Here is a 25,606-nt window from a genome sequence, read left to right on the forward strand (position 1 = left end):
CCAACAGTTAAATGATAACAGCTACAAAAGAAATGGCTCATCTGTGGATGACCATGTTTTTTGCAAAAGGGGCATGTGGAGATTGTCGAAAACTATCTTTTGTTCCAGCTGCTGCGCTGAACTGAAAGAGTACATCCTGTTCTTATTGGTAGCCTGAAAAGAACTCAATATCAAGCAATAGGCTCCGAAATTCTTACTAAATTCTCCTAAAGAAGATGTTTTTAGTATAACATCAAGTTTCTTCTTTTTATTTGTAGTTTTAATTTATGCCTTTTTATTTTATATTATATTTTCACATTATATTATTATATCTAATATTTATTCTATATAATAGATCTACATTAATATATTTCACATATTAAATTAAATTAAAGTATTTGTTTATTAATATGGGCATTAATAGAAAATCTTAAATAAAAATAATATATAAAGTATATGTTTATATTTTATGATATATTTTGATGTTTTAAATTAAATAAAATTGAAATATTAATTAAACATTCATCAATATATTGTTTCTTAATATTAAAATATTAATTAAATTATGGTATATATTGTGTCCCATTGCCTACTGGTTGTGGCCCTATGCTCCTTGAATGGAGTCCCAGGATAAAAAATATATATATATATAAAATACATCATATTTTATATAATATATTTTAAAATATACCTTCATTTCTGAATGTATTCTTACCCTTTCCCTATCAAATCAATCAGTCAACAAGTATTTGTTGAACACTTACTGTCTGTCAGGTATTATGCCAAGAAATGAGAAAATAAAGACAAAAATAAAACAATGCCTGCCCTCAAGAAACTGACATCCTCCCAGGGAAAATAAAATATACCAAATAGGTGTACACGAGACAAACACAGAACAGACTCAATGTAACCTCATATGGAAAGGCACTAGCATGGACAGGGAATCAGAAAAGATCTACAGAAAATAACACTTGATTTTGAGTCTTGAAGAAAGTCAGGGGCTCTCAAAGGGGAGGAAGAATATTCTAGGCATGGGTGGTAGCCAGTGCAAAGGCTCCAAAATGGAAGATGGAATATCATGTGTGAGGAATAGCAAGTAGCCCAGTGGGAAAAGCTTTAAAAGTCAAATACAAGGGGGGCAATTGGGTAGCTCAGTGGATTGAGAGCCAGGCCTAGAGACAGGAGGTCCTGCATTCAAATCTGGCATCAGACACTTCCTATCTTTGTGACCCTGGGCAAGTCACTTAACCTCCATTGCCTAGCGCTTACCGTTCTTCTGCCTTGGAACAAGTACACAGTATTGATTCCAAGACAGAAGGTAAGGGTTAAAAAAAAAAGTCAAATACAAGGTTTAGATTTGACTGTAGGAGTGCCAGACAGTCAGTGAAGTTTGTCGATTAAGAAGGTGAAATTTGGGGTCTGGGAAGGGAAGCTATTGCAATAATCCAGGTAAGAGGTGATACGGATCTGAACTCAATGGTGTCTGTGTGGGTGGAAAGAAAGGGAAGGATATGGGAGATATTAAAAAGATAGAAACAACAAGGTTTGGTAACTGTTTATTTTTTATGGTTAATAAATGGAAGTTTATGTAGTTATTATATTTTATTTTCAATTTGTTTGTTTGTTTAGGATATTTTTCCATGGTAACATGATTCAAGATTTTTCCCACTCCTCTTAAATTAAGAGAGGAGTCAAGGATGACACCAAGATTGCCAACCTAGGTGTCTAGAAGATAGGGATGCCCTTGAAAGTATTAGCAAAGGGTTCAGCTGGGTAGCTTAGTGGATTGAGAGCCAGGCCTAGAGACGGGAGGTCCTAGGTTCAAATCTGGCCTCAGACACTTCCTAGCTGTGTGACCCTGGGCAAGTCACTTGAACCCCATTGCCCACCCTTACCACTCTTCCGCCTAGGAACCAATACACAGAAGTTAAGGGTTTAAAAATGTAAAAATTAAAAAAATTAAAAAAAAAAGTATTAGCAAAGCGGGAAACTAGGTGGCTCAGTGGACAGAGAGCCAGGCTTGGAGATGGGAGGTCCTGGGTTCAGATTTGTCCTCAGACACTTTCTAGCTATGTGACCCTGAGCAAGTCACTTAACTCCCATTTCCTCGCTTAGTGCTTAGTATTGGTTCTAAGACAGAAGTTGAAAAGAATAGGAAAAAAGAGTACAGATAGAGATCTAGAGAACAGATAGATACCCAGGTAAATATTCCAGTCCTCCCTTTGTTCATTTCCAAATACTGCTCTTACTTCTTTACATGTAGAACAGGGATTCTATTTCTCTTACAGAAGAGGTCTTGCACTGACCACTGACTCGGACTCTTGGCATGCTATGAAATCTAGCTGAGGTAAAAGAACATACACTGATCCTACCTCAGCCCTGAGCCTTTTTCTGAACTCCCTCTCTAATCATCTATGGTTAGAAAAGACTTTGTAGGAGCCTAAAACACGGGTCTTAGAATAACACAGTCAACAGCTCCCAGGGGCATAAAGATAATGCAACTATCAGTTCATGTTGGGGAAGACGTGGCATGCCTGCCCCCAAGGCCAAGGAGGGGGCTGCTCCATCCCCCCTCTCCACTGTGCCTGAGGACACCCATCTCTCTGCCCAGCAGCCCAATGTGAGCACTTCTGCCTTCCACTCTCTGCAGTAATGAGGGGAGCTCACAGGTGGCTTGAAGGTGCCATCTGGGCACACAATCCCTAAAAGGTTCTCCAATGCTGACTGACAACAGGACTGTCTGTGAGGCACCTGATCCATTTTAGAGGCTAATACAATCCTTATTCTAGTTCTCAAACATGAAAATGTCAAAGTCAATATAAAGGACATATTTCTAACCATCAGAGCTGTCCAAAAGGTAAAGGGGAGATCAGTAGATGTCTTTGGATGGAGTCTGGATAAACCTCTGCTAGGGTCAGTGTGAAAAGGATCCATGCTCATAGCTACCGAAAGACCTCCAAAATCCCTGTCAACACTGAGGTTCTCGCAGTGTTTGTTCTCAAAAGGGAGGAGCCATGTCATACATATGCTCCACTTCCTACCTATCTAACCTATCTCTGTAGGTGCTGCCCTGTGGATGATGAAAGGTCTCAGTCGGTCCATGCACCACCATGAGCCCAGGCAGCAGAGTTCATGGGAACCCTTTCTGTAATAGCTACATACTGTAGCACGCCACAAAGCCAGTAATGTAGGAGGCACATTTTCTTTGGTGAGACTGGTACTCTGATTTCTTAGAATGACTTTTTTTAAACCCTTCCCTTCTGTCTTAGAATCAATACTGTATATAGGTTCCAAAGTAGAAAAGTGATAAGGACTAGATAATGGGGGTTAAGTGACTTGCCCTGGGTCACACAGCTAGGAAGTTCTAAGGTCACATTTGAACCCAGGACCTCCCATCTCTAGGCCTGGCTCCCAAGCCACTGAGCTGCCTATTTTCCCTCTCTCATAATGACTTTTCCTATAACCTTGGATTATCACAATTAGTACCATTCCCTAGATGTCACTATTCCCAAGGGGAACACAGACACTTACTTTGAATGAGTCAACCCAAAATCCCCAGTGGATCACAGAAAATACTCCCCTAAGAGTAGGAAACCAACACTTCCCTAAACACCATAGCTGATTCCATACATGAAAATGAAAGATTTGGCTTCTCTAACCCTCTTACATTTTTTTCATTCAAATCTATAATCTGCTGCTGCAGAATTGGCTGGGGGGACTGGGAAGGGGGTTTGCTTTATGGTCACCAGCACCTTTCTCCTGCTGAGTCCCTTTTTATTTTTCAAATAAATTTTTATTGACAGCTTTTGCTTTTATATCCTCTGCTGTGTCTTTCTCAACCCCCTCTCAGAGAGTTATCCCTTATATTAAAAAATAAGAAAAAAAAGAAGAAACATTCCATAAAAACTAACCAACCATATTCATATCCTCCTATTTTGCAAATAGCTAATAGTAGCATTCATGTGACACTTTTTAAAAAGGTAAACAGATTTTATTTAAGACAAGGACTTAATCTAGCATATATAAACTTTTAAAAATATTCTCATGACTACATTTCAACATAATCAATTTCTTTTATAAGCCTACATATTTTTATACAATCGAAAATATTATTCTAAGAAGTCCATAAGTTTATACCATATTACCAAATGGGTACATGACATAAATAGAGTTAAGAATTCCTGATTTAAAGGGTATTAAAAGACTGCCTGCCCTTTGATCCAGCCATACCATTGAAGGGTTTATACCCCAAAAAGATCATAAGGAAAAAGACTTGTATAAAAATATTTAGAGCTGCACTTTTTGAGGCGGCAAAAAATTAGAAAGTGAGGGGATGCCTTTCAATTGGGGAATGGCTGAAAAAATTGTAGTATCTGATGGTGATGGAATACTATTATGCTCAAAGGAATAATGAACTGGAGGAATTCCATGTTAACTGGAATGATGTCCAGGAATTGATGCAGAGTGAAAGGAGCAGAACCAGGAGAACATTATACACAGAGATGGATGCACTATGGCACAACTGAATGAAATGGACTTCTCTACTAGCAGCAATGCAATGACTCAAGACAATTCTGAGGGACTTATGAGAAAGAATTGCTATCCATATCCAGAGAAAGAACTGTGGGAGTAGAAACGCAGAAGAAAAACAATTGCTTGATCACATGGGGATAGAGATCTCTAAATGATCACTCTAGTGCAAATATTAATAATATGGAAATAGGTCTTGATCAATGACACATGTAAAACCCAGTGGAATTCCTCATTGGCTATGGGAGGGGGTGGGAGGAGGGGAGGGAAAGAACATGAATCATGTAACCATGGAAAAATATTCTTAATTAGTTAATTAATTAAACTTAAAAAAAAGAATTTCTGATTGAAGGCAAAGGCAGAGCTGTGAAATCTTTACCATCCTTCAATGTAGAAAATCCATTTATTTGTCCCCATGTGACACTTAAAGATATGCACTTTTGCTTTTAAAATATTCTCTTGTTTTATCAACACAACAATCTTGGGAACTAGATGCTATTACAATCCCCGTTTTATAGATGAGGACTCTGAGGTAGACAGGACCTGAGACTGGATTTGAACTCAGATCTCACTGACTCCAGGCCCTTTGCTCTATCCTAGCTGCAAAGAAGTAGAAGAACCCTTTATGCACTTTTATAATCCCTAGCCTCAGGGGATAAAGTTGAGTTCCATGCAATGGGGTATCACCTGCTAAGTTATTCTGCCCTAATAGGAAGCTAATAAAGACTAGCACATGTGAGAATTTAATAAGTGTAGAAATAGCAATTCATGGTACAGTGAAAAGTATATCCACTCAGAAGTCCGATGACCTGGATTCAGATTTGACCTCTGAGGTTGAACAACCTGTGTAACCATTCTGATCACCTGTTTCCTTATTTGTAAAATGAGAAGGTTAAACTGGACACCCTCTAAGGCTCTCAGAGATCTATGACAACTCTTCATGACCCTATTTGGGGTTTTCTTGGAAAAGATACTGAAGTGATTTGCCATATCCTTCTCTACTTCATTTTCCAGATAAGGAAAATGAGGCAAAGAGAGTGAAGTGACTTGCCCAAAATCACATAGCTAGTAAGTATCTGAGGCCAGATTTGAAATCAAGAAGATGAGTCCACCTAACTCCAAGCCTATCTACCGTACCACTCCCTGATCCAATTTCTAGGGCTGCCAAGTTTGTTATTCATTTGAAACCCTCTGTTCCCTGCCCTGAACAACATCAATCTCATTGTTCCCCATCTGAATGCCTTCTGTACCAGTAGTTGTTACCAGACAGTTTAGCACTTTAGGTCTAAAGCTAAAAGGGACCTCCCTTCATTTTACAAATGAGGAGACTGAGGCTGGGGGAAAATTCAGTAACTGGTCCAATGTCCCACACTTGGTGAGCTTGAGGCAGGAAGACTTCATTAGTCTCTTTTTGACATACATTTTATTTTCTGTCTTCCTAGTGAGCTTCCTGAAAACAGGGAACCATATTCCTTATAATACCCAGGACAGTACTCTGTCCATAATTACTCTGATATTCTCCTACCTTTAGGGCTGCCGTTTTCCGTTGTTCCATTAAGAGCATGTTGATCTCCTCTCTGGCTACAGAAACTTCGTGAGGTTCATTGGACTCTCCCTCTTCTTCACCATCAGCCTCCACGTTTTCATCATCCTTCTCCTTGTGAGCCAGATGGGCCTTTTCTCGTTCCCAGCTGCAAGCCAAAACCAATACATTTTTTAAAAAAGACTAAGCCCAGCATGCACCAAAGCAGCACAAGGCCGTCTTAAGTGTTGGAAGTAGAATTTGGACTCAAATCTTCCTAACTCCAAGCTCAGCCTTCTATCCTGTCTAGGTGGTCATCTAACCACCTCAAAGTATAGCATGATGGGAAACAAATGTACTAGAATTAGAACTGGATTGGCAATTAGGAGAACTGTGGGTCAATCTACTCTCCAGGTTTCTTTGTTCTATGATCCTAGGCAAATCACCTAAGTTCTAAGGGTCTCTTTCTTAATCCATAAAATAGGATTTATAATGCTTACTCTTGGTAAACCTTAAAGCGCTAAATAGATGAATTATCATTGCTATTATGGATGCAACAGCAAAAGAGCTAGAAGGCTCTTAGAATTAATGGGATGTGAGGCAGCTGGGTGACTCAGTGGAATGAGAGCCAGGCCTAGAGATGGAAGGTCCTGAGTTCAAATGTGAACTCACATACTTCTTAGCTGTATGACCCTGGGCAAGTGACTTAACCCCCCATTGCCTAGCCCTTACTGCTCTTCTACCTTGGAACTAATACACTATATTGATTCTAAGACAGAAGGTAAGGGTTTAAGAGTAAAATAATAATAATAATAATTTATGGGAAGGCATACATGGATATGTCACAATGGATGAGGAAGGCATAGCTGATATGATAACCCTGTATAGGTTGTGACCTGTACCACTCAAAGGAGGAATAACAAAAATAATAAATATTTATGTAGCCATTTAAGGTTTTCAGAGTACTTTACATATATTGTCTAATTCGGTTCTCACAATAACAGCCCTCATTAAGTAATATTACCCTCTTTTTATAGATGAAGAAATAAAAATTCAGAGAACAGAAAAAGTGTTCACCTGCTGGTTCTGGCCCCCTTCTGACCCGTGACCACCACCAGCCTCATCTAGCTTACAAAGGAAAAGAGGAAAGAAAGCAAAAATTCTCTGCTCCATGATAAGAGTTCAGCACTACTTCCCTGGTGCCTACTTTTCCTGTCTCTCCCCACTCCAGCCTCTGCTCTTCCTTGTCTTAACAGATACTTCTAGAGTTGGCCCCTTGCCTAGCCAGACTCATAGTATGTGTCAGAGCCTCCCCTCTTCTCATTCTCACTCTTACTTAGTTTGATACCTGTCTAGGTCCCTTCCGGCTGGGTTTGCCCATTGGTTCTCACACCACAGGATCTAAGTCGGTTTTAGGAAGAATGGCCATGCCTTCTCTTCTGTTTAAATTGCTTATGTAAAAATGCAACTTTGTATCTTGAGGTTGGATGGAGAGGGATTCTGGGAAAATTTCGTTAGGTCATTGTGTGGGTTGAGAGAAGCTAGAGAGAGAAGAGGGAAAGATGTAGAATATACTAAAGGTCTGAAGAGGAAAAATGGTTCAAATCCAAGGCAAGGAGGAGCAGAAGGATACCTGAGGTCCCAGAGGCTGGCCACAAGAAGTTCAGAGCACACGAGAAAAGATTCAAAGAGAGGAGAGGGCAGTATTAGAATAAGGGATGGTAATTTGTATAAATTGGCAAGAAAACAGATATATGAAAAGGAATAATATGAAAAAAGACAAGAAAGGTAGGCTAGAGCTAGGTTACGGACCCTAGCTCTAGGAGCCCAGCCCAAGTATCCAACTAAGGAAGACTGAAAATAAGAAAAGAGGTGGTTTGGGCACCTACTAAGAGTCTGGCTAGGCAAGAGGCCAACTCTAGAAGTATCTGTTAAGACAGGGAAGAACAGAGGCTGGAATGGGAAGAGAGAGAGGAAAAGTAGTTTTCAGGTAAGTAGGATTGAACTCCTTCACTGTATTTGGTAGTCAATGAGGAGCTACCAAAAATGTTTGAATTGAAGATTGTGACCATATCAGTACTTTAAGAAATTGATGTGGGCAAAAAGGGATTAATATCCAAGACAAGTAGGGATTGATACAAATTTATATAAATAACAGCCATTTCCTAAGAGTTAAGTGGCCAAAGGAGAATGAGCAGTTTTCAAAAGAAATACAAACTATCAACAACTATTTGAAAGAATGTTTCAGATGGCTAATAATGAAAAATGATGCAAAGTACAACTGGAATTTCACTTTACTCTCTTTTAGATTGACAAAGACAACAAAAAGAAGAAAATGGTGGATGTTGGAGAGGGAAATTATTACACTGTTGGGACTACTCAATTGTTATGGATCCAATCATTCTGGAAAACAATTTGGAACTAAAATAGAAAAGTTAGAGGAGAAAAAGGCACTAGACTATGGCTTTCCAAGAAGGACAAAGACTGAGTGAAACATTCCTTTTATTTCATTTTAGTTATAGGAGCAATTTTTGTAATAACAAAAAAAAAAAGAGGGGGAAAACCAAAGTGGATGTTCACTGATTAGACAATGACTGAATAAATTGAGACATATTAATGTGATGACATGTTGTTACACCATCAGAAATGATAACCACAATGAACTCAGAGAAACTTGGAAAGACATATGATGAAGTGAGAAAAACCAAAGAATAATTTACAGTGAACACTATAACATAAAGCAGTGGTTCCCAAACTTTTTTGGCCTACTGCCCCCTTTCCAGAAAAAATATTACTTAGCACCCCCTGGAAATTATGAAACTATTTATTGAACTCAGAATAGAATGTAATACAAAAAAAAAGCGTGGCCATCACCACTCTCCTGGATCGCTGCAGCACCCACCAGGAGGTGGTAGCACCCACTTTGGGAATCACTGACATAAAGGAAAACATCAACGGTCATGAAAACTATAATCAATGGAAGAACAGACCAGTCATGACTTCAGAGGACTTGTGGATGACATGTGCTTCTTTCCTCTCAGCAGAGAGGTGGGAGGCTGTAAGTACAGAATGTAGCAGCACTGACAGACATGGCCAGTGTGTTGATTTGTTTTTGTTCTTTATTGAAAAAAATCTCTATCTCCTCTCTGGAAGTGTGCAGAGGAGGGTATGGAAAGTTATCGGGTGTTTTACATGACTGCACACATAAGATATCTATATCAGCTTGTTTGCCATCTCAGGGAAGGGAGAGAGTAGGATAATTTGGTTCAACGTTTTTTAAAGTTAAAATTGTTTTTACATGTAATTGAACAAAATTGAGCATTTATTTTAAGAAAAGTTACTAAGAATTGACTAATATAATTAAAGTGCAACAGTAAAATATTCATTCCTGAGTCATTTGATGAAGGGTTGAATTGTATGTGTTCAACTTCTCAGGTAAATAAAAGCTGGGTAGGGATGGTGATCTATATACAATATAATATTAACAATGATATTGCTAATGAAGCATAATGTAGTGAACAGAGCACTTGGAGTCTGTTCCTGGAGTTTGGATCCTTTGACTTGACTATGTACCACCTCTGACACTCAATTCTAAGATGGAAGGTAAAAATTAAAAAAAAAAAATTCTCTGACGATGGGGATAACGAGGTGGCTCAGCGGATTGAGATCCAGGCCTAGAGTTTATGTGACCCTGAGCAAGTCACTTGACTCCCATTGCCTAGTCCATATCACTCTTCTGCTTTGGAACTAATACACAGAATTGATTCTAAAATGGAAGGTTTAAAAAAAATAAATATGTTTAAATGCTATGGAAATGTGAAATATTAAAAAAATAAATCATTATTGGGGGGGGGGGCAGCTGGGTAGCTCAGTGTATTAAAAGTCAGGCCTAGAGACAGGAGGTCCTAGGTTCAAATCCGGCCTCAGACACTTCCCAGCTGTGTGACCCTGGGCAAGTCACTTGACCCCCATTGCCCACCCTTACCACTCTTCCACCTATAAGCCAATGCACAGAAGCTAAGGGTTTAAAAATAAAATAAAATAAATCATTATAGATAGGTTTTCTAGTATTAAGTCTACCTAATTCTCATGTAATATAGTTATATATAGAGGAGACAGAACATCTGACTTCAAATCCAGCATCCTTTCCCCTACACTGAGCAAGTGGTAAGCAGCAGAATTCGGATTCAAATCTAGGTTTTTCTAATGCTGCCAAATCCAGTGCTCTTTCTGAAAGTGACTGTGATCATCACTGAGACACAAAAAAACTCCTTTGTATCATGGGCAATTCTAGATTCAGTGGTCTGTCATGGGTACACAACAGGACCACAGATATACTTACTCTGCTATTGTCAAGAGGTGTCGGGAGGTATCAATATGCAGCTCAATATTTGTGTTTTCTAATTCCATAAGGCTCCGTCTCATTTCCATTTGCTCCTTGAATGCACCGATCAATTGTCCCCGAATCTTATTCATCTGTATCCGGCTATCTTCCTCTGAGTCATGATGAGCTTCTGCTATTAAAAAAGAGAGAGAGACAGAGACAGAGACAGAGACAGAGACAGAGAGACAGAGACAGAGAGACAGAGACAGAGACAGACAGACAGAGACAGACAGACAGACAGAGACAGACAGACAGAGAGACAGACAGAAAGAAAGAACTTTAATTGCAACCTGCCTGAGATAAAAATGCAATTGAATTAAAAGAATTTTCAGATATGGAAGGGTCCTTAAAGATTCTTTAGTCCAAGCCTCTCACTTTGTGGATGAGCAAATTAAGAGTCAAAGAAGTAAAGGATAAGAAACTATGTCTCCTTGACTTCAAATCTAGTATTCTTTCCAAATTGTTATTAGCCGTTCCAGTCATGTCTAAAACTCTGTGATCCCATGTTGGGGTTTTCTTGGCAAAGATCCTGGAGTAGTTTGCCATTTCCTTCTCTAGTTAATTTTACAAATGAGGAAATCAAGGCAAACAAGGTTAAGTGACCTGCCCAGGGTCACACAGGTAATAAGTGTCTGAGGTCAGATTTGAACTCAAAAAGATGAGTTTCCCTGATTCCAAGTTCAGTGCTCTATCCACTATGCAAGCAAGCTGCCCCAAATAAGGTTTTTTGTTGTTCAGTTATTTCAGTTGTATCTGACTCTTCTTGACCCCATTTGAAGTTTTCTTGGCAAAGATACTAGGGTGGTTTGCCATTTCACTCTCCAACTCGTTTTTAAGATGAGGAAAGAGGGGGGAGCTAGGAGACTTAGAGGACTGAGAACCAGACCTAGAAACAGGAGGTCCTGGGTTTAAGTCTGGCCTCAGACACTTCCTAGCTGTGTGACCCTAGACAAGTCACTTAGCCTCCATTGCCTAGCTCTTACTCCTCTTCTGCCTTGGAACCAATACACAATATTGATTTTAAGATGCAAGTTAAGGGCTTAAAAAAAAAAGATGAAGAAATAAGCAAAGTTAAATGACTTTCCCAGGGTCACACAGCTAGGAAATATCTGAGGCTAGACTTGAACTTAGGAAGATGGGTCTTCCTGACTCTAGGGCTAGCATTTATCCACTGTCCCACCTAGATGCCTCTAAATACAATTAATAAGTATAAACAGAAAGGCCCGGGGGGGGGGGGGGAAGGAGGAAAAAGAGGAAGGAAACTTAGTCTCTTATTTTCCAGATGGAGAAACCAAAGCCTTGAGAAGTTACAGGATTTACGCAGTCATCGTAAGAGTTTGGGCTAGAACCTAGTTCTCCTGACTTTTGGTCCAGTAACTTTTTCTTTTTCTTTCTTTTTTCAGCAACTCTTTCAACTATGCCATATCCTTTGAGTGGCGATATCTATCCTAAGACAAATGAAGGACAAGGCTTTACTAAAAGAAGAAAGCCACAGGGCTACATGATTAGGGTCATTCAAAAACAGAAAAAAATTACCAATGTTATCAGGTAGTCTAAGAGAAAATATTGCAATTCTAGAAGAGAATGAAACCTACTTTCTATACTACCTTGCACATCTCTGATATCGGGTCCATTTTTCTTCTCCTTTTCTTGCTTTTCAATTTTTGATTTCAGATGTTCTATCTCTCTGCGTAGATCTGAAATTATGTCAGTATACTGGGCGATATGATAGGAGACATTCAGTAGATTACGTTTAACCTAATGAATCAGGATATAAATGCCAAAAGTGAGATGTCAGCTCAGCATAAGGAAGAACTTTCTGATAATTAGAGCTGGCCAAAAATGGAATGAATTGCCCTGTGAGGAAGCAAACTTCCTGGACCTGAAAGCGTTTAAACAAAGACTGCTTGAACCCTTTCAGGGATTCTAGAGAGGTTCCCTCTCTTCTTTTACCTGGATGTTGAACTAAATGTCTTCTAAGGTTTTTACCAATTCTACCATTTCATGACTCTGTGAATATGATTGTGTATCTAAATACTTTTTGTTTCCCAAGAGCTATTCAATTTTTTTGAAATAGAGTAATATATTTTTTTAATTACATGGTTAACAATTTAGATCCCTAAAAAAAAATACCCCTAGGACAGGGTGGGAGTGTGGTGATTTAAAACAAAAAATGTGTCAACAAGGTTGAATTTCTCTTCTATTCTCCATAAACATTTCCAGATGGATAATCCTTTAGTCCTTCCATAATGCTTCATTGTTAGCCTCAACATTAATCAAGAAAATATCCCCTTATTTTTTTGTGACTTTTCTGCCCCATCCCTAACTTTTTTTCTTTTAAGCCTATACTATTTTTCTTAGCCCCTCTGGGGACAAATTATATTTGTTACATCATCTACTAAGCAACAAACTATTCTCTGATTCAAAATCCTATCAATTGTTATTTTCCTAACTTAATCAGTTCTCCAGCCTGGCCCTTGATTGTTGTTTGGCTACATTTTTAATGGCAGAGTTTGATTTACTTACCCTTGTCTTAATATTTTTTGCTCTATAGGCATAAATCAAGGTTGTCCGGGATTCTTCAAAGTAAGTGCTAGCAGGGCTGATGTGGGCAATCATCACAGTTCTGCTATTCCCTCCTAAGGCATCCTACATAATACAAATGTTACTGGAACCAAGTTGGAAAAACAGAGCCCATCTGCCATATAACCATATAACAGATCTGAACCATATCATTGTGTAGCAGAAAAGATACAGTTCCCCATGTACAACCTTTATTCTGCCTCATTGTCTTGGAGAAATTGATCTCACATGTCTAGAAGATCTTTCCTCCTCCCCTTTACCCTGTTTATCTTTTCTTATAGCACAACAGTATTCCATCACCATCATACATCATTGAACAAATACCATGTTCAGCCATTCCCCATTTGATAGACATCCCTTCAGTTTCTAATTCTTTGCTACCACAAAAATAACAGCTATAAATATTTTTGAATAAGTAGGTCCTTTCCCCCTTTTTTCACTTTATTTATTTATTTTTATTTTAATAACAAATTTCCACACATGTTTTCCAAAGCTACATGATTCAAATTATCTCCCTCTTTTCTTCCCTCCCCCCTCTCAGAGCTGGCAAGCAATTCAGTCTGGTTTATAAATGTATTATCACACAAAATATATTTCCGCATTCATTTTTAAGTGAATAATCCTATAAAAACAAAACCCCAAAACATGTACCCAAATAAACAAGTGATAAATCATATGATTTTATCTGTATTCCTACTCCAACAGTTCTTTCTCTAGAGATAAATAGCATTCTTTGTCATAAAGTCCCTCAGAATTGTCCTGGATCATTGTATTGTTGTTAGTAGCTAAGTCTATCACATTTGATTGTTCCACAATATTGCTGCCACTATGTACAATGTTCTCCTGGTTCTGCTTATTTCACTCTGCATCAGTTCACAGAGGTCTCTATGTCTTTCTGAAATCATCCTGTTCATCATTCCTTAGAGCACAATAATATTCCATCACCATCCTATACCACAATTTGTTCAGCCATTCCCCAATTGAGGGACAGACATCCCTTTAGTTTCTAGTTCTTTGCCACCACAAAAAGAGCAGCTATAAATAAAGAGCTTATACAAGCAGGTCCTTTCACATTTTTTTTTTTTATCTCTTTGGGATACAGACCAGTAATGGTATTACTGGATCAAAGGGTATGCACTATTTTATAGCCCTTTGGGCATAATTCCAAATTGCCCTCCAGAATGGTTGGATCAGTTCAGAACCACACCAGCAATGCATTAGTGTCCCTATTTTGCCACATCACCTCCAACATTTATCACTTTCCTACTGTCATTTTGACCACTCTTGCTTGGTGTAAAGTGGTACCTCAGAGTTGTTTTAATTTGTATTTCTCTAATCAAGAGGGATTTAGAACATTTTATCATATGATTATTGATAGCTTTGATTTCTTCATCTGAAAACTGATTATTCATATCCTTTGACCATTTGTCAACTGGCCACGCAATGCCTCTTTTTGCATAAAGTTTTTTGTTATTGATCTTCAGTTGCATTCAGTTCTTTGTGATCCCCTTTGGGGTTATCTTGGCAGTTATTAGAGTAGTTTGCCATTTCCTTCTCCCACTCATTGACAAATGAGAAAACTGAAGCAAACAGGGTGAAGTAGCTTGTCCAGGGTCACCTAGCTAGTAAGGGTCTGATTTGAAATCAGGACGATGAGCCTTCCTGACTCCAGGGCTGATACTCTATCCATTGTACCATCTAGCTTCAAGTTGCACATAGTAACCACTTAATAAAAAACATTTTTTTAATTGAATTCAAAGAGAGCTAGATCTCAAGTCAGGCCACATGGGTTAGAATCCTACTAACTGTGGGACATTTCATTTCTTTAAGTCTCAGGTTCCTCCCTGATAGAATTTAACCTATGCTCATATCCTTTGAGTGCACTATCGAGACTGGTCCGACCCAGAGACGAAGATGAATTAATTTAAATAATTAATTAATTGGAATCTATTCTTCAAAGATGATCTTTAAAAATTTTTATTTTATTTTATTTTCATGGAGATCTACCTTCTCTCCCTCTCACCTCTTCCCTTACCTGCAACTGAAAGGGGTAAAAAATACACATGGGGAAAAAAAAACCAATCTGTTACAAATTTATATAGTCAAGCAAAACAAATTTCCAAATTGGACATGTCCAAAAAAAAAAAAAAAAAAGCTTCAATCTTCCTCTGAGTCCATCGCTTCTCTATCAGGAAGTAGACAGTATGTTTCATCCTGAGTTCTATGGAATTGTAGTTGATCATTATATTCATTAGATTTCCTAAGTCTTTCAAAGTTTGTCTTTATAATATTGTTTTCATTGTATAAATTGTTCTCCTGGTTCTAATCACTTCACTTTGTGTTAGTTTATCCAATCTTCTCAGGTTTCTCTGAAACCACCTTCTCCATTATTTCTTACAGCACAATAGTATTTCATCACAGTCACATGCCATAACTTGTTCAACCATTCTCCAATTGATGGGCACCCTCTCAAATAAAGATGATATTAAATCCTACTTAAGAATTAGTCTTAGAATACCAAAACCATCACCTCTTACCTTTACTTCTAGGAGCTTTTAATTCAAATTTAGTTTGAAATTTGCTAAATGTAATGTAACATACAAAACTCCAAAAAACTTGAGATGATTCCTCTCTGAAGGAAAAAGAGGTAACCAACATTCAGAACATGGGACCTCTGTGTTCCACTTCAGGTTAACCAATCTAAATTGCTGAGGGTGATTGAACAAAAGTATAAATGTCAGAATGTAGAGCTATACAAAAGTAAATGAAAACAATATTAAAAGCTGTCAGACATATTAAGTGTGATGATGACCTATCTTGGTCTTAGAGAACAGATGATGAAGCCCACTCACCTCCTCATGGCAGAGAGGTGGGATGCTATGGGTGTGAAATGCTGCATATACCATCAGAAGAGTTGACCATACCATTTTGGCTTGCTTAACTATTATTCTTTTTTTTTTTAACCCTTTACCTTCTGTCTTTGTATCCATTTTAAACAAAAAGAGCAGTAAGAACGAGACAGAGTTAAGTGACTTGCCCAGGGTCACACAGCTAGGAAGTGTCTGAGGCCAGAAGAAAATCCAGATCTTCTTGACTCGAGGTCTAGCATTCTATCCACTATGCTACCTAGTTGCCCCAACTATTATATTTTGTTACAAGAAAGGTTTCAGTGGATAGGGGATGTACTAGGAAGTGAATGTGGTATGAAAGACAAAAGGCATCAATAAAACTCTTTTGGAGAGAAGATTGTACCTTCAACAAGCGTGTGAGTTTGCTGTCCCGAAAATTGACATACTGAGAACGGCTCCCCCCCTTTTCACTCAGTGCATTGATGCAGTTGCCAAGAGCCAACAGAGAACGGTTGATATGAGCTCCCTCCTTCATTCTCTTGCCTCGATTCTGTGTCTGAAGGAAGGATAAATATAATGAATTCAGAAAAATGAGTTTAGGAGATTTCTGGCAGCTATCATTTAATTAATGGCACAGGTTCTTATTTAAGCCTCCTCCAAAATTATTGGAAGAAATTTAGACTTCAACTTAGCCCTTTGCCAAAAAATTTATCATTATCCAACTCCTTGTTGAATATGCCTAGGACTCTAGGATTTGAAAGTATAGTCACAAACGGAGTCAATTCTCAAGAACTTGATAGTCTATGCACATGTGTAACCTATATCAAATGACTTGCCTTCTCAACGAGGGAGGAAAAAAGAGGAGGAGGAAGAAAGTTTGGAACTCAAATTTTTTTAAAGAATGTTAAAAATTGGATTTTTTATGTAATTGTGAAAAAAAGAAAATATTTTTTAAAAAGAAAAAGAAATCAATAGTCTAAATCCACTACTCTTTCAAGACTGACTTCCTATGTTGAGATACCACCAAATATGACAAAGAATTTATTCATTAATTCTAAGACAATGCATTGCTTCAATTCTCTTCTTTAAACAACTATCTTATTGATCATTTTTAAACATTGCTTTCATTTCCTAATACTACCTCTCTACCAAGAGAACTCTTTTTGAAATGAAACAATAAGGATAAGCAAAATAAACCAATACATTGGCCAAGACTAACCTATATATGTCTCATTCCACATCTATATTTCACCACTTTTCCTCCAAGAGGAGGGAAGTATTCTTCACCATCACTGCTTTCAAGTCGATTGGATTTGAAATGAGAAATCTTAGTTCAAATTACAATTATGCCATTTATTATCTGTGTAGCCTTGACCTGATCACTTACCTCTTTAGGCTTTAATTTCCTTATGTATAAAGTGAGAGAGCAGGAGCAGATTATCTCTAAATCACTATGATCTATGATTCTATGATCAGAATTCTGTCTTCTTATTCATCATTTTTATAGTGTAATAATATTCCATTACATTCATGTACCACAATTTATTTGGTCATTCTTTAATTAATGGGCAGGCACTTTGATTTCAGTCTTTTACTACCAAAAAAGTACTGCTATAAAAATGTTTGTGTAGATGGGACACAAATTTTCTTTTGTCTTGGACCTTGTTGAGGTATATGCCCAAAAGTAGAATCATTGGTTCAAAAAATATGCAAAATTTAGTGGTCTTTCTAGCATAATCTTAATGTTTTCCAGAATGGTTGGACCAATGTAGAATTCTACCAATTATGCATTAATGTACCTGTCTTCCTACAGCTCTTCTAACATATGCTATTATCGTCTTTTGTCCTCTCTTCCAATACAATGGGTGTGAGATAAACATCTGGTTTATTTGAATTTACATTTCTCTCATGATTGGTGATTTGGAGAATTCTTTCAGATGGGTACTGAGAGTTTCCATTTATTCTTTGGAACACTAGCCATTCATATCCTTTGACAACTTAACTATTGGTGAATTACTTTTATTCATCTATATATTTAAATAATTTCCCTATGCTTCTTGGACTCTGGGGATCTAGAACTGTGACTTTATTGATGTAGAAAACTTCTGATGTTAGAAACTATTTACCAATGCATATTAGCAACTCATTTGTAACTTATAGCCTGAGAAAAATCTGAGCACTGAGGTCTGAGAAGTTATATGATTTGTTCATAATCATAGTTAGCACAAATCAGATGCAGACTTGAAACCAGGTCTTCCTGTCTCCAAGACTAGCCCTCTATCCAGTACACCATGATGCTTCTCGATCAGTCATTCGGGCAGTCAACAAGCCTTTCTTAACCACTGTGGAGGTGAAGAGAGAGAGGCTATATATTTTCTCAGAGTCGATTTTTAATTTCACAGTATTCAAGGGTTGTAATAGTCAAGCCCATGGTGGTCTCCCATATGTCAGAGTCTGTGCCATCCAAAAAGGAGAAGCAAAACAAGGGGCAAATGAGTCAGGATGATCCTGCCACTGCCTTTCCATGGCCTTCATCTCAACCTTCCCAGAAATCCTCATCCATTTGGAATTGCTTCAATACTAGCATGCTGCTCAGTCCTATTAATATATTCCCTCATGTGATGATTCATCAACATCAACACTTTCATGTTAATGCTTTCACTTGGATCCAAATTATATCATAGATAATTAAGAAATCAAATTTACAATCCCAAAACAATCGACTGCCATGTAGTTTTTCTACTCAGTAATCTCTATAACTGCCTAAACCAATACTCCTTTCCCTAGATACCATTCTTCAACATGTGTCTTATCTCACTAGCAGAATATAAGCTCCTTAAGGGCAAGGATTGTCTCATATTTATGTATATATCCCCAGGATGTTGCACAGTTTCTGCCACATGGTACTTGCTTAACATATGTTTGTTGATTAATTATAATTGAGTCTCCCCAACATGTTGGAGGCTTTCCTTATGTTTTCTTGACATCTCAAGCATACCAGTGAACACAAAGGTTGTCCACTGGATATCCTTTGTTCTTAGTCCATAACCAACTCATCTTCTAATTCAACCATTATGGAGAGCCTGCTCTCCGCTGGACCAGGGACTCGAGGGGGTGTGACAGCATCGACAGATTAAGATGAATGGATACAGTCAGTGTTTCAGTCATGTATCTGTTATATTTGTTAAACAGTTATATTTGTGAGAAGCTGCAAATGCCAGTGGTCTGTAGCAATCAGGTCTTGCTAGTCTTTGATTTATGGAGATGACACACACACAAGCTCTCAAGCAGGCTTGTCAGCAGGGAGGGGTAAGATCTTGCTGAGTGCTCCTTTGCTTCCACCCCCTCTCACCAAGCAGTTAGGAAATCAGTTACAAAATGGAGGTTGATCTGTTATCTTCTGGGCTCAGTCAGGAAATTAGGAAGGACAAAACTCCTAAAGATGTTAACTTTCTCTAAAATATTTCCCCACAGGTTTGAGTAAGGAGAAAATAGTAAAAGCTTGATGTCTTGAAGCTTTCAGGAACAGAGGAAAGGACTTGCTTTTGGGGCTACACGGCAGGAGGAAGTCACCTTGAGGAATTGTGAGTATTTCCCTGAATATAGCCAGACTCAGCTCCCAAATGATGAAAGGTTTAATGTTATGTGGGGAAAGGAAGGAAGGGAGATTTAACAAGGATAGATAAGATCTGGGAATCCCTAAATTGTTATGTCCAAGTAGCCCCTCCTCCTAGAGGGGAAAGGTATCTTGGTTTGCCATTTAGCCCTCTAACTTTTATAGATAATCTTCTCCTATGGACTAAATAACTAATTAGAGGTAACTGTGATGTTGGTTGAAGGTCTAGTCAAGCTAAAGCAGGTTGGCAGCAGAGAACTAAAATGGTTTTGTACAGATTCAAGCCTAAAGTCCTCCTGAGCCACCAAGATTTGGGGTCAGCAAACAGGGTGATCTGCTCACTTCCTCCCCAGGAATCAACTGCCCTTAACTGCCTTAAATTGCCCCCTCTCCCAGAGTTCTCCCCCACCCCCGAATTCTGAGCTGTGGCTTGACCCCCTCTCTTGCAACTGGGATTCCACTCTGCAATATGAACGTCACAGTATCCCAAAGACTGCTCTGGTCAGCCTCAGGATGGCTTTATTTTTTATACCTTTTTCTTAGGATTACATACATGCTGGCATGGAATTTCACATTCACCATACATTTTTTTCTTGTAGATAATGGATTAAGTCATACATTAACTTTTAATGAATTAAAAATCTTTTGATTAATATTCTGCTACTATCTTGTTCTTTATGATTAACAAAAGATGCAAAACTTGTCAAGAATAATCCATCATGAAATAACTGGGTTGGAAATTACCATTCCCACCTATTCGCAAGGTAAAAAGGTGTACATTTCAGCTAAGAGAATGGTCAATTACATATTAGCCAATCAGATTAAGCATGATTTTTCCTTATTCTATTCAGTTGTCTAATTAATCAATGAAGATTCATTATGCTAGTTGATTATACAAATACATCATTAGTCAGGATTCAAAAGATATAATAATTCCAATTTGGTTCAAATATTGTTTCAATAACAGCCTTTCATTTTTCAATATTTTTCAAAGTTAAGTTAGTTCAGTTCTTTGGGCTCTGGAGTTTAATGAGAACAGTCCAGAGGTAACTTGGTCTAATTTTTCATCCTGTGTCCTCTCTTCTCTCTGTGTTAGCATTCTACATCAAAGATCAGGGAAGCTTGAGGGCAGTCCTCCCAAGTTTCTGTGTATGGGAATTGAGAATTCTAAAGTGTAGTTTTTCTGGGGTTTTAAAATCTTTAATGTTAACTCACTAATTGCTAGTTTGTTGTGGAGGGACTTTTAGGGGGACTTCTGAAATAATACATGTAGATGGGGATTTCCTGGGAGACTATAGGGGGTCTGTAAGGGCTCTAATAATGGCCTTTACTATTCTTCTATATTTCCCTGGAGCTGAGTAGGGATATTGATTACAATAATTCCAGTAATAAGGAGTGTTAATAAGAGAAGAGTCAAGTCGGGGAATCTTGAATGGGGGTGACCATCCTCCCTAGAATCCTCTCTGCGGTTCTAGGCTTCCATATAAGATCTTGTCATTCAGGATGGGGTTTGATGGCCCCCAGAAAATAATTTCTTTTCTGATATCTTTCTGTTTAATTGCTTATTTATAATATTTAGTAGCCTCTCATAACCTCCATGAATCTCTCCTTTGCCTTTTGATGGTCTTTAGTTTCAAAACTGTTGTGTCCCATGACTCACAGCCACTTATTACCAGAGGAACAATGATATTAAAATAATGAGTCTGTTTCAAAAAGAAGTTTGAGTTCATCAAAAAGAATTTTGCAGTTTCCCAAGACAATTAAGGCTTATCTCTTTTTCCACCTGTTAAATTCTGGAATCAATTCTTTGTACATTTGCATTTTGTCCAAAATTACCAATTACCTAATATCCCTGACTTCCTTCAAGTCCTAGCTAAAATCCTGCTTTCCATAGGAAATCTTTCCCAACACCTCTTTTTTCTTTTTTTAACCCTTGTACTTCGGTGTATTGTCTCATAGGTGGAAGAGTGGTAAGGGTGGGCAATGGGGGTCAAGTGACTTGCCCAGGGTCACACAGCTGGGAAGTAGCTGAGGCCAGGTTTGAGCCTAGGACCTCCTGTCTCTAGGCCTGACTCTCACTCCACTGAGCTACCCAGCTGCCCTCCCAACACCTCTTAATTCTAATGCCTTCTCTCTGTTGATAATTTCTGTGGAGATCTCTTTATCATCTCTGATAATCTGATAAAGACAGTTTAGTTGATAAGGAAATAAGGACAGAACAAGGGAGTTGTCTTTTACCTCATGCTTCCAGCTCTGTCTCCAGGAGCACGGAGTTTAATATATATATATATATTTCAAGACTCATTTCGCACAAAAGAACCCCCCCCCCGAAACTTTGCAGATGCACAAAAGTTACAAATTATGTCACATCAAAACACAAAACATTGGCTTCAGAATAGACCAAGGCCAAGGCTGAATTTTGACTAGGTTCTTATCAGAAAGCCAAGTTGGGGAGTATCTTGGCCTTGGCTATCCAGGTGGCAGCATTCCTTGCTGTGTTAACAGTGTTAACCCTTTAAATTCAGGTTTGATAGGAACTTAAAACTTTTCAATAAGGTCACAATACTTTTCAACAAGAAATCACAAGGATCACAAAAGGGGTCAAAAGAGGAGTCTCAGATTTTTATCTATTCTCTTATTGGTTTCCCACAAATTTCTTTTTTTTTTTTTTACCCTTACTTTGTGCCTTAGAATCAATACTATATAGTGGTTCTAAGGCAAAAGAGTGGTAAGGGCTAGGCAATGAGGGTGAAGTGACTTGCCCAGGGTCACACAGCTAGGAAGTATGTGAGGTCAGATTTGAATCTAGGACCTCCCATCTCTAGGCCGGGTTCTCAATTCACCGAGTCACCCAACTGCCCCTTCTGTTGATTATTTCTGATTTATCCTTGATATAGCTTATTTGTACATAGTTATTTTCATGGCTCCCCATTAGAAAGTGAGCTTCTAAGGGCAGGATCTGTCTTTTACCTTTCTTTGTACCCCCAAGACTTAGCATAGTATATGGCACATAGTATGTGCTTAATAAATGCTTATTGACTGATTCTTTGTCTACTGAATGCTCTATCATCTATCTATCTATATTGATGGATGAGTTCTATAGGTCATCTGTTCAAATGCATGTCATAATCTGGTCAGTCAACATTTTATCATTATTGAAAGTCATCATCCTTGACACCACTAGCCTAATGTAAAAAAATACTGAAGATCTTACCCCTGATTTCACAAATACATTTATTACTACTGCATCACATCAACTGCCCAAAATATGGATAGCTCTCCAATAGTTTCAGCAATTTTTATATCTCCCTTCAACTAGAGCTCTAAGAGTCTACTCGCTACTTCTTTAAGCAGTTTTCATTCCTTATTTTCTTCCTGTGAAATGTGACTATAAAATAATTACTTTAAAAAAATAAATATCAGATCTTAAAGAAGTCTGAATGAGTGTTTCTTTCAACATAGTTATGCTAAGAGGCCATATACTTTTTTGAATAATGCTATCACTGAACAAAACAATTTGGGAACTCTATTTTAGAACTGTGGAATTCTTTCAAATGATGGTAGTAATGGCTGATTTCCATCTTTGGGAAAATGAATTTTTTTTTAACATCTTGAAGTCAACTGAATAAGGGAGGTGATCAAAGTAGGAAATGTTATTTAGACTCAAAAATGAAATGTGGCCATAAAGAAATATAAATGGCTTTATAGTTTGATTTATAAATGAAGTCTGAAAAGTATTCCAAAAAGGACTTCAAAAATTGTTCTGAGCAAAGGAAGTAACATTATACTAAGCCTATCACTACCATAGATGATATCTTTTTTTTTAAACCCTTACCTTTCATCTTAGAATCAATACTAAGTATTAGTTCCAAGGCAGAAGAGTGGTAAGGGCTAGGCAATAGGGGTGAAGTGACTTGTCCAGGGTCACACAGCTAGGAAGTGTCTGAGGCCAGATGGGAACACAGGACCTCCCATATTTAGTCCTGTCTCTCTATCCACTGAGTCACCTAGCTGCCCCTAGATAATTTCTTTGAAGTCTGTATGAGTTTGGCTATGTTTGTTTAAACAAGCAAACAAACATTAGTCCCACTGTTTTCATAGTAATACTGTGTAGAAATAATGTTGGAATCTTTCAGTATATGTCATTTATCTTTCTACATCTCCCATAGTCCTTTGGTTATTTCAAGCTCTCAAGATTCCTCTTAGTTTGTTCTTGGATTTCCCATTCATTTTCAAAAGTTTCATTTATTACTGTCTTTAAAGTCTTTGATTTTGTTCTTACTCTCTATCTAAACAAGCTATTTGAGAATTATCTTATACTTTTCACTTTAGAAATGTCAGTCCTTCAGGGGATTTAGTAAGAAGGATAAATCCTTTAACTTTGACATATTACTTGGACCTTTGCTCTTCTCTATCAATGTGAATTACAGGTACCTTTATTCATTTACTTAAGTAGTTTCTTACATAAAACAAAAACAAAAACCATGGCTTGAACATTTAAAAATACAAGGTTTGAAGAAAATGAAGCAGGCTAATCTCTGGAAGTAATGATAGGCTGTATTTACTTAAACAATTGATAAAAGTCACTGGAGCATAGCTTTTTAATTGGAAGAGATCTTAGAGGTTCCTGTTAGGACATTAATCCAACATTTTATGGATGAGGAAGTCTTAGTGTCTAACATCTTACCATGGTCTGCCTAAATTCAAGCTTACCACTTTCTAACTACGTGGCCTTAGGCAAGTTATTTTAACCTCTCTAGATCTCAGTTTCCTTCTATGTAAAATGAGAGTTTTAGACTAGCTCTAAGATCTCTTCTAGCTCTAGATCAGTGGTTCCCAAATTTTTTTGGCCTACCACCCCCTTTCCAGAAAAAATATTACTTAGCGCCCCCTGGAAATTATGAAACTATTTATTGAACTCAGAATAGAATGTAATACCAAAAAAAAGTGTGGCCATCACTGCTTTCCTGGATCACTGCAGGGGGTGGTAGCACCATTTTGGAAATCATTGCTCTAGATCTATGATTCTATAAATCTTTTTTTTTTTAAACCCTTAACTTCGGTGTATTGGCTCATAGGTGGAAGAGTGGTAAGGATAGGCAATGAGGGTCAAGTAACTTGCCCAGGGTCACACAGCTGGGAAGTGTCTGAGGCCGGATTTGAACCTAGGACCTCCCGTCTCTAGGCCTGACTTTCAATCCACTGAGCTACCCAGCTGCCCCAATTCTATAAATCTTGATCAACTGTTCTAAAATTCCCAGAACACTCTCAGAAAACACTTCAGCCAATTTGGGATAATAGCCTTTTCTATTTCCTTAGAATCAAAGCACTTGGGGGCAGCTGGGTGGCTCAGTGGATTGAGAGTCAAGCCCAGAGATGGGAGGTCCTGGGTTCAAATTTGGTCTCAAACACTTCCTAGCTGTGTGAACCTGAGCAAGTCACTTGAGCCCCATTGCCTAGCCCTTACCACTCTTCTGCCTTAGAATGTATTGATTCTAAGACAGAGGGTAAGGGTTAAAAAAAAAAAAAAAGAATCAATGCACTCTGTGAATCTAATCAGTGCTCTTAAATTTGGCATTTTTTTTCCTTTTAAAAAGAAAGACTTTAATCTATCCTTAATGTAAATCTAAAAATGAGTAAATAAATAAACAAAAGATAAAAAAAAAGGAAGAGTGTAATGGCATGAAGAGAACTTTAGAAAATTAGAGATAATAGGTATCTGATAATTATTAAATGGGAACAGAAAAGAATTTACTTATTCTCAACTGTATATGGCACTTTTATAAAAATTGACAATATACTGAAGCATAAAAACCTTTCCAAAAATATATAAAAGCAGAAATACTAAACATATAATTTATTAGTCACCATGAAATAAATTATATTCAATAAAAAACCTTTAAAGAAAGAATTTAAAAATATTTGGATTATTTATTAAATATATGGATAGTTTCCCCAACTATAAAATGAGGATAATAATAGCACTTACCCCCCAAGGTTGTTGTGAGGACTAAATAGGAGAATATTTGTAAAATGCTTAGTATTGTGCCTGGCACATAGTAGACACTTAATAAATGTTAATTGACTTACTAGTGAATCAAAGAACAAATTATAGAAATAACAGACATTTCTATCAAAGGAAA

At 37.7% G+C, this 25,606-nt stretch overlaps 1 protein-coding gene across 1 annotated transcript in view; it reads right to left on the reverse strand.

The window, feature by feature from the left end:
- The window catches only part of LOC123249720 (kinesin-like protein KIF19), a 116,382-nt gene that overhangs the window by 48,983 nt on the left and 41,793 nt on the right, over nucleotides 1-25,606 (reverse strand). Inside the window, exons 8-12 of the mRNA XM_044678856.1 lie at nucleotides 16,251-16,403; nucleotides 12,942-13,064; nucleotides 12,023-12,173; nucleotides 10,374-10,548; nucleotides 6,035-6,200 (exon numbers count right to left, since the gene is read on the reverse strand). Of these exons, the coding sequence (XP_044534791.1) occupies nucleotides 6,035-6,200; nucleotides 10,374-10,548; nucleotides 12,023-12,173; nucleotides 12,942-13,064; nucleotides 16,251-16,403 (768 nt within the window). The remainder of the gene's footprint in view (nucleotides 1-6,034; nucleotides 6,201-10,373; nucleotides 10,549-12,022; nucleotides 12,174-12,941; nucleotides 13,065-16,250; nucleotides 16,404-25,606) is intronic.

The sequence above is a fragment of the Gracilinanus agilis genome, chromosome 1 (genome assembly GCF_016433145.1).
Source record: "Gracilinanus agilis isolate LMUSP501 chromosome 1, AgileGrace, whole genome shotgun sequence".
Lineage (NCBI taxonomy): Eukaryota > Metazoa > Chordata > Mammalia > Didelphimorphia > Didelphidae > Gracilinanus > Gracilinanus agilis.